Source organism: Echinococcus granulosus (genome assembly GCF_000524195.1).
Source record: "Echinococcus granulosus chromosome Unknown EG_S00079, whole genome shotgun sequence".
NCBI classification, from domain to species: Eukaryota; Metazoa; Platyhelminthes; class Cestoda; order Cyclophyllidea; family Taeniidae; genus Echinococcus; species Echinococcus granulosus.
The window spans coordinates 127,317-136,531 of record NW_020170459.1 but is presented as its reverse complement, the minus strand read 5'-3'; the positions used below and the strand labels follow the sequence as shown (position 1 = coordinate 136,531).

Sequence of the window (9,215 nt, the reverse complement as noted above, 5' to 3'; positions counted from 1 at the left end):
AAACCCATACTCGAAAACAATCCTCGAGTTCGTGTCTAATTCAACTCCAAATCAGTCAAGAAATCTTATTGAAATCGTAATGCAACGTTATATGCGCCGATCGATCAGTAAAAAATGTTTTTTTACACATGAACATTCCCTGAATGAAACCAAAAAACCATCAACAAAATGAGGAAAGGGGAGAACGACTACGAAGGTCCGGTGGGTTGTTGATTGTTTTGTTTCCGGAGAAGGGTCTCGGTTTTGAGCTGCCAGAAGCGTCGTTTCATCTGAAGGATCTCCATACGGAGCGCGTGTTCCACTCGAGCCTGCTGCAACAATTCGGCCTCAAGCGCTCGTCTTTGATGGCGACGATGTGACTTCGTGGCACCGCCATTCCGCCTAACCAAACTGAAAGGGAAAGAATGTCTAGATCAGAGCACACATTCGATACCCAACCTTTGGACAAATAAACCTGCATTTCAACTATCCTTGTGTGACAAGGGAAGCTTACAAGTTGAATCCGAGTAATAATGTCGACCCAAACACAACGCTTTACTGTGGTGTTTTAAGTAGCCATTCTTTTAATAGTGTGGTCTGGGTTGCAATTCAGTAGTGCAAGATTCACAAACAAATGAAAATTGAAACCCACGCCTTAGGGAGGGCTCCAGTGTCACTGTCAGAAGCCCCATCATCGTCATCTTCATCATCCTCGTCGTCCTCATCAGTGTTGCCGATGGTCGGCGTGGATATGACAACGGCACTAGGGGGGACGGAGCTTGAGTTCAGCATCGTCCCTCTCCCCTCTGCCTCACTCTCCTCCACCTTGCACACCAGGGATCCGCCCTCGGGACCAGTCTCATCCCGCGCAGACTGACCTATTCCACTATCCGTTCCATCCCCTGAAAATATCTCTCCCATGTTGCTCATGCACTTGTGATCCGTCATCTAAGCGAAAGATAAGTCGGTTTAAACGCCAGGCTACCAGCAGTCGATGAAAATCGTTCCACTACTTACTGAAACATCATTTGTACCGTTGTTGTTATTGTTATTGGTGGTAACAGAGTTGGTGGTGTTAGGATTGGCGGCAAGAGTGGCCGAAGGGAAGAGAGGTGGCGGAGCGACGGAGGCAACGAAAGAAGCGGTGGTGGAGGGGGTGTAGGGAGCGGTGTGAAGGGGCAATTGAGTCGGTAATGGCGGTGCCTCCTCGTAAACATGCCCTGCACTTCCGTACAGGGCCGTCTGCTGCTGACGCTCGCGCATCTCTTGTGTGGCCGCAGCCAAAAACTGCATCACCATACTGTTCGTCTCACTCCAGTCCAACTCCGGTGTCACCTGGCCCTCTCGAATCTTCTTCTTTGTCTTCGACACGATGTTCTCCCACTTCTTCTTTATCTACTCGTAGGGTGAAAGAATGGTTTCAACAGGTCATGTGGCTTAAAAGGAAAAGCCTCAAAATTCTCTCCGAAAAATCAGTTAGTTCCAGACGCGAGATCCGAGATGGCAAAGCTAGAAAGTAGCCATTTGAAAAGACACGACTTCCTGATTTGGGATGCGACAATTGCAAGTTTGAAAAAAAAAAAAAACAAAAGAAGAACAGAATTCGGTTTAGTCTTACCTGTTCCCCAGTTCGTCTCGGCTCGTGAGGACGTTTGAGCGCCATGCTATTGGCCACCTCCTCCCAAGCCCTCTTCTTCAGCCTATTATGCACCGGAGACATGGAGAGAAGAATGTGGCGTCGTTTTTCGATCTCCTTGATCATCAACTTCACCTCCTGTTGCACAAAACCCTCCGAGCGTCGCCTGGTCAACGGGGAGATGATGGACTCCATTTCAGCCAAACTGAGTTGGGTGATTGGCAGACCCGTGCAGGTGGAGGGCACCATTGAGGGCTGACCGAAATGTGACACCGGCGCCACGAAGCCCTGGGACTGCGGGATGCCCATTTTTGCATCAAAGGGGACTTGTGAGGCTTGGGGGAATACCGTTGTCGTGGCTGTTTGGAGAGCAATTAGAGTCCCATTATTGCTGTTGCTGCTATCGCCATTCCCGCTGGTGCTGTTGCCGCTGCCGCCACCGCCACCGCTGGCCCCGATTCCTACATGCGGTTGCGCCTGCATCCTCCTCTCTTCGCTTACTGCGTGACTACCTACCTACCTACCTGACTACGCGCACGCCGACACGCCTCTGACTGCATGCGTGCACGCACACCACGCATGGGCTCGCCACGCAGCAGCCAATTGCATCGCCGCATGACTAAGCCATCGGTTAATCGATAACCCATGTGCTTGTGTGCTTGCGCCCATGCCTAGGGCGAAGTGATAGGCGCGTAAGCCTGCAGGCATGCAGGAAGGGTAGGCGAGGAGAGAGAGCGAGAGGGTGAAGCTAAGTGAGGTGAGCGGCGAGTGATTGGCTGAGGCCGTGGTTGCACCCACGCACCCACATGCACGGATGCGCGCGTTAGGCAGCCTGTCCATCCATCCAGAGAGGTCGTGCTCTCTGCGATCCATCCATACATACATACATCAATTTACGTGTCCGAAAATGCTAACTTATTTTTGGAAAAGATATTTTATGATTTTTAATGAATTGGAGGATCACACTTTCGAAGTCCAGGCAAAATTTGTAAAAACTGACTTAGTTTTAGATCATCCTTCGTCGGGTCTTAGCCGACTTTTTGGCCAGGATGCCGAACAGAGCCTCTGCGACTTAAAATTACCGTTATTCAATTTGCGTTGGTTCATGGGCTCCCTAGACCCTTTTCTATTGTGATTTAGACACAACCCGGAAGCCCGGCAGAAGGTCAACTGCATTGCGGCGACGAGATCCACGAAATTAACGGACAGGACACCCGAACATTGAGCCACTCGCAGGCCACAGAAAGCATCAAGGCTGCCGGGAAGGATTTGAAACTTACAATATCCAAGTGAGTTGGCGAATTTATCATCACTGGACATGGTTATGAATTGGGCAGAAGCTTTGGACACCACATCCTTGGCCAACTTTTGTGCCGAAAGCCTGCGTTGTGTTTGGGAACGAAAAGCAACAAAACCTAGGGTCCTGCTTGCTGCACTGAGTGCCTTGTTTAATGTCCAATATGTTGACCTGACCCTAAAGGGACGGGATGAGTAATCATTGGGGTCTGGCTACAGTTGTGACGCGGTAGCACCTCAAGCCGTTATGCCACCAACGTGGGGATCGACTCGCCGGAGGCTAAAAAGGCCTCTCTAACACCATATCCCAACATCTTTTGAGTCTCTTTCGGCTCTTCCCATGGCTACTTTTATGCCTCGAACACCGTAACCGTGTTTAAGTGACAGCAAATCGGGGTTAAGACAGGAGTGAAAGTCATGGGGAGAAAACCTCAGAAGAGTTAAGCGGTGGTTGGGAGCTGTATTTTGGGGGCGAGCACATGTTCTACGCCACTCGCTTTTTACAGAGGTACCCACCCAGAAGCTAAGATATAATTAGCTTTGCGGGGCAACCTCTTGCTCCCATCTCTCCTTTCTGCGTCGCTTAAATGGATTAGCCAGAGCCTTCTGCAACCCTAGAAGGCATCATATTTTCATATTTTACTCAATGTTTATTGTTTCACAGGTTTGATATAAACACGTTTTGTTTTGTGCAACCTATGAATTAGTTTACTGCAAATCTTGTTCCGAAACTGGAAGCGTAATGCAGAATATGAGGTCATATGGGGGGATGCGGGTGTCGGATGCAGATTCGACCACTTACAGAGCGTGTCCCTCTTCGGTGCGGTTTAGGGACATTGACCGGTCCCTGAAATCGCTACTTCTGTTATTTTAGAGTGAGGTGACCAACGCTGCCACCAGAGTATCACTTGAGCTTACTTTAGAGAGGTTTTATGCCTCGTGTAGGTCTGGCAGTGGCTTTACCGTGGCCGTGCATGGGAGGCAGGTACTGTGCTCAGCATTTCACGCCTCCATCGTGGGGACTGTTTTAGTATAGAGGTAAAGGGAATAGCATTCTTTTACTAGGCTAATCAGTTATTTTGCTGCGTTCTGTTCTGACCTTAGAATGGCCTGATTAATGCATTGATTAATCTCGGAGGCAGAGTGACGGGCGTGAGGTCTTGTGCAAAATTAGTGGACCCCTAAAATAATGCATTTACTTTAAATGCATTGTTAGATTCAAACAAAACTGGTGATGCATCGAGTGCGTGTTTAAATCTCGAATAGGCGTTTCTGATGCCAGTGACATTGCAAAGGGTCCCCGCGGTCACGTTAGCAATGCATTGGTCAAACCGTTTTTTTCAGTAAATTCTAATTCGTTATATGATAGGAACATTTGGAATCATGGGGGAATTATAGTAGTAATGTTATGGACGAATGATGTATGCTAAACCCCGCGTGTAGCTTTATAAAAGCACTGAGTGAATCTTGCCTGGATCATCATGTAAGCTGCACGCATTGCTCTACTTAATTGAAACAAGTAGGCATGTGCAAGGTTCACGGGTTTCGATCTCAAATCACTGATGGGTGTTGATTTGAAGCGGTTTTGAGGAGGCAAGTAGTGCGAGTCGAGAATAGTGGCACTTTACTGGTGCATAACTCACCATTATGTGCACTAAATACAAGAGGTGAGGAACCTCCAAGTAATGTTCTTTAGGCTGAAGTGGTTTACGGCTTCATAAAGGTGTTAAATGAATCGTACTGTTTAGGTCGTTTAAAATGCTTTCTAACTCTTATGGGTTGTTTATAACTCTGGGTGGATGATTAATTCTTTTACCCTTCTAGATCACTGGAGAGCGACTTTTCGAATCCCAAGGTGCAACCTCAAAATTCCTTCGGGCGGCAATAGTGAGGAGAGAGTGGAGGAGGCGATGCAATCATTCACTCCCATGTCCTGCGAACAAAGACGTGTTAAATGTTCTTCTCTTATCCGCTTCCCTCTTCTCTTTGCTTTTCATAGCTTGTGATCAACCGGTATATCTATATTAATGTGGCCCTAACGACTGTGGATTACCTTAGATTAGTAACCATAACTATAATTCCCGTATAAAAGAAGGAGTGACACGGCCGTTCCACAGTTAGTAGTAATGCCGGGTTAGCTTTTTCGAGAATAGTGGAAGGCATTTGGCTCCTTGTGTACGCTGACGTGTTGCATTCATTCAGAGGATCTTTCTGTAACTTCCTTGCTTAAAGGTAGATTTAACGGTGCACCAAAATCCCTCAACTATGGTGTCCAGATAAGCAGCAATATCCATTTAAGAGTCTCTCAGCTTTTATTATACGGCCAATTCATCTGTAACTCTGAAAGAGTGCGTTCAAAATCCCATCTCTGAGTCTACTATTGATGGGTGCTTAGTTGCAATTCACTAGATGGGTTTACCAGTGGTTTGAAAAAGGAGCACCTTGTTAAACCGATAAAACCGGTAGTTTGCCCAAAGACGACCTAGTCTTGCAGTGCACGAGAACGTAATGTTCTTTCGGCCGAAGAGGGTCGATCGGGGAAGCATTTTCTTGCAAGAGGAACCATTTGAAGAATAAGTCTGATTACGAACCCCCAGCCCGATCAGGTCATGGGAAGGTGGTGGTTGTATGCTAGCTGGAGGTGGGACAACAACAAAACAGTCATCTAGTAGCAATTTCTGTGGATCTTTAAGTTAGAGCTGGATTCCGATCTTGCATTTAGGTAAGCTGGCTCTTTTTGTGCTCTTGACTACCGAAGAGAGTCCAGCTCCCTCCATCAGCAGATTTATTGTGCTCACTACCTTAGAGCCGTGTTATCGAAAAGATCCGAAATGGCATCCCTTTTGACGCCAAATCATTTTAACTTGACTATGTTAGGCCTCTTCTAATTTATTCCTATTTGGAGAGGTACGCACCACCTGAAGCTTAAAACCTTGGCACCGGGCCTGGTACAACTCTGGCAGTAGAAATATTATCAGTATGCAGAAGGTCTCAGAGATCGATGGTGTAAGTAGCATGAGCAGACATTCATGTCACCAGTGCGGAGGTCAAATTAAGACGTTGGAGGAAGCTAAAAAGGTTTACTTAAGTAATTAACATGCAATTAGTGTTCCCGGTTCCCAGCTCAGAAGGAGACTCATTCAAACTTTCATCAAAAGTCCCCGAGTAGATCATTGGTCTCACTTCAGTAACGCACCTTGTCCATGGATGTCATTCCTGGTACAAAAAGAGCGCTCAAAATAGGACCGAGGCATCTTTGCGAAACCCATCATTTTTAAGAGCAGCCAGGTGGAAATCCCAGGCATATCAACTCTTGTAAATGTCAGTTGAAGTATTTGCCTCTTCTACGCCTCAAAGGCTATGTAATGACTGCTTTTTAAAGAGGGAGGGAGGTGTCACAGTGGCAAAAGGTTTCCTGATTTTGGCAGTGGCGTTTTCAAAATTGTATAACAATGCTAGAGGGCTGGCATTGTAGGCAACGTGAAGAGGACCCCGGGTCACTGCGTAAGAATAGAATGGCAGGAGACTAAATAGACTACACCTCCATAAACTATCAATTGCCACTCGTAAGTTGGGCCTCCCATATCACGTCGCAGGTGAGGTCGCCCATGATCTAGCAGAGGGATAGAACTGTGCATAGTTTAAAACATTTTTTAATCTCCTAATTTTGCTCCACCACAGTCATGTTTAGATGGTGGATGGGTTCAGAATACAGCCTTTCGATGCTGCTCTAGGATTGGGTATACTAAATCTACCTCACCTAAGTCTAGATTTCAGCACTGCGATGCTGACCCGGGGACGTAGAGGACTGGTAGCTACTGTCATTGCCCAGAGGCCGTATCGCCCAGCAGAAGTACAATCACGGAGGCTTAAGTACCCGTAAAACTAGCCAAAGCATTGCATAACTCATCTCTCTTTTTGAGCTTCGTCTCCTGAAGTGCCCTTAGTTAGCCTCCCACATCGACTATCATAACGTTGTCGATGCCGTAGAGAAAACACCCACGAACTAATTGCTTCTCTCATCCAACTTGCGTGTAATATAGAAGACACTTGAATGCAGTGTTACTGATTCCCCCTGACAGTTGTACTGGCTCTGGAGTTTTAACCTGTCTGTGAACTGTCTTGATGGAGGGGAATATTGCAGGCCATCGCAAGAATGCTGGCAGCGTTGTTTAATAAAAGACAGGTTTAAAATGCTTTTTTGAGGGGGAGGGGTTTCGCGTCCATTCATCCTTGCCATTTTGCTCTCACTTTAGTGCTGCTCAGCCATATCAACATATGGGTTTCATCCAGGTTGCAGAGAGGCGGAGAGTTATCACCTGTTTCGTTCCATTGAAGCCTAACAAAGTCCACCCTGGCTTCCTTATTAGCCATCAACATGGGTGGGACTGCAAAGCCGACCGCACCCACCAGCCGCCTAGCTTCAAACAACAATTTGCATAGGGGTGACGTTTTAGTTGGACTTATAGGTACACCAATTCTCTCGAGCCTGCGCGGAGCCATGGCACGTGAGGTCGCTGTCACGTGAACATGCGAAGTTTAACCAAATGAAATAGCCAATCATCTCTCGAGCCTGGCCGCATGGTGATTGGTCAGTTTGGGTGTTTAAGTGTGCATGCATGCGGGGCAGTGCAGGGCAGGTCTGTGAGGGACTAGATGCCAACTCCTGTAAATGTCAAGTATTCTTCTGCTAAGAGGGAAAAATTTGCGACCAAAACACCCGGAATCACCTACTAGTCCCACTGCTTCTCCTTCGAGAGTGAGGTTTGTTCCTTTTGCATATTTAAGGTGAAAATGTTCTTAAATCACGTGGAGGTACTTTTAAAGGTGGTTTTAGTAAGATTTACAAAAACGCATGAATTAGAAGTTTCTATTTTTCATATTTTTGAATCTTCAGAGCTTTATGGGAAGGAAACTATTTGCTTGTTTGCGTGTAAGTGGGTTTTTAAAACAAGAGCTAGATGAGAACATCGCTGCCTGATTATCCTTAGCTTGTTTCTGTTAGAATTCTTAAGGTCATTTGGTCTTTTGAAAAGGCATTACCATTGCATTGATTTCCTGTCACAGGAGAAGGAGATCCTCTGTCCTCCCCAGTCCTACTACGTTCTTCAAGGGCAGTAGGGTAATTGGTTGGGATGTGGGATCTAAAGGCAGCAAGGTCTCAGTCACCCTCGGTAGGTATCCCTACTATTTATTCAAAAAGGTTGCTATTTGAGACGCCAAAAAAGGTTCTGGACTGTAGATATAACAATAATTGTATCGAATTGGTGGGCGATTAGGGCCTTCCTCCACGGAAGTCGGAGTAATTTGGTTTCCATCCACTTTTTTACTATGAATTTGCCCGCTTGATTAGCGCTCATCGAATTGCCCACCTTAGTTGACCACTGAACCCCCGTCATTGATGCACATCTGCAAACCTTCCACATAGGTAAAAGAAGAAAACGGCCTCTGAAATGCTTTAGACGGAATTTTTAAGTCAGTTCACCTAAACGGAATTCACGGGTTCTTTCAGTAATACTTCAAAAAAACCACGATATCCATAAAGTTCTAATGAACACTAGCTATTCCCATATTTTTCATTTATCCTAGCCTTTTAGCCATGTTAACACTTTCTCGAGATGGCGAAAGCATTCCTTTGCATTGAGGCTTGTGTCGCGATGTGGCTGTCGTCGAAATATTCCTCACTCCAAGTAGTTGCTTTAGTCTTCAAGAGTGAGATAAGGTCATTGCACCGTATATTTGACATACTTAAATCACTTTCCTACCATAATTTGCAGACCTCTCCACCTTTACGGTTCTCTTAGACGGGATCCCTGTCCGAGACGCACAGGTAAGTTGAAATAAAAATGAGGTAGCCATAAAGGTTCGTGCGAGTTCTGTTAGGGGGTGAGTGCAGAAGGCACCTTACAATATTTTACCTGCAGACGATCACCGTTACAGTACACCATCCTTCCACAACGGTTGTTAAGGCATTTAAGGTTGAGGATTTTACTCTTATGCAACGTATTATCTCAGTTTCTGGCCCACTTCTATTACGTATGTCTTTGGGATGTGATTGTCCAATGCTATTGCCAAGAAGAGGTGATAATTATCAACTATGGGGTATTCCGGTAATGCGGAGGATAAGGTGAGGCAGTATCTCCTGTAGCAGTCCATTTGATCTCATCCCTTCTCATACCATCCTAGGCCACTCTAAGGTGTAAAGGCTCTCCCTAACTGGCTAGCCTCGACTGTTCGTGAAGAATAAGAGAACGAAGGGGAGGAGTGGGTTTCCTCGCACGCCCCCCTCCGGTTGCATGGAGCC

General features: G+C 46.4%; 3 protein-coding genes across 3 annotated transcripts in view; 2 read left to right on the top strand and 1 right to left on the bottom strand. All coding sequences in view use genetic code 11, as the record gives it.

Moving 5' to 3' along the window:
- The window catches only part of EGR_07506 (hypothetical protein), a gene marked incomplete at both ends in the record, with an annotated part of 3,041 nt that extends 943 nt beyond the window's left edge, over nt 1-2,098 (bottom strand). The window contains 2 exons of the mRNA XM_024496755.1: nt 997-1,374; nt 1,598-2,098. Coding sequence (XP_024348826.1) covers nt 997-1,374; nt 1,598-2,098 — 879 coding nt within the window. The remainder of the gene's footprint in view (nt 1-996; nt 1,375-1,597) is intronic.
- A 75-nt stretch (nt 2,099-2,173) lies between these two features.
- EGR_07505 (hypothetical protein) lies at nt 2,174-4,799 on the top strand (the record flags this gene model as incomplete). Its single annotated transcript, XM_024496754.1, has 3 exons — nt 2,174-2,245; nt 2,756-2,904; nt 4,736-4,799. 3 exons carry the CDS (start codon nt 2,174-2,176, stop codon nt 4,797-4,799), a joined length of 285 nt encoding a protein of 94 aa, XP_024348825.1.
- A 2,784-nt stretch (nt 4,800-7,583) lies between these two features.
- EGR_07504 (hypothetical protein) overlaps nt 7,584-9,215 on the top strand; it is a gene marked incomplete at both ends in the record, with an annotated part of 2,158 nt that continues 526 nt past the window's right edge. The window contains 3 exons of the mRNA XM_024496753.1: nt 7,584-7,675; nt 7,979-8,085; nt 8,689-8,741. Of these exons, the coding sequence (XP_024348824.1) occupies nt 7,584-7,675; nt 7,979-8,085; nt 8,689-8,741 (252 nt within the window). The remainder of the gene's footprint in view (nt 7,676-7,978; nt 8,086-8,688; nt 8,742-9,215) is intronic.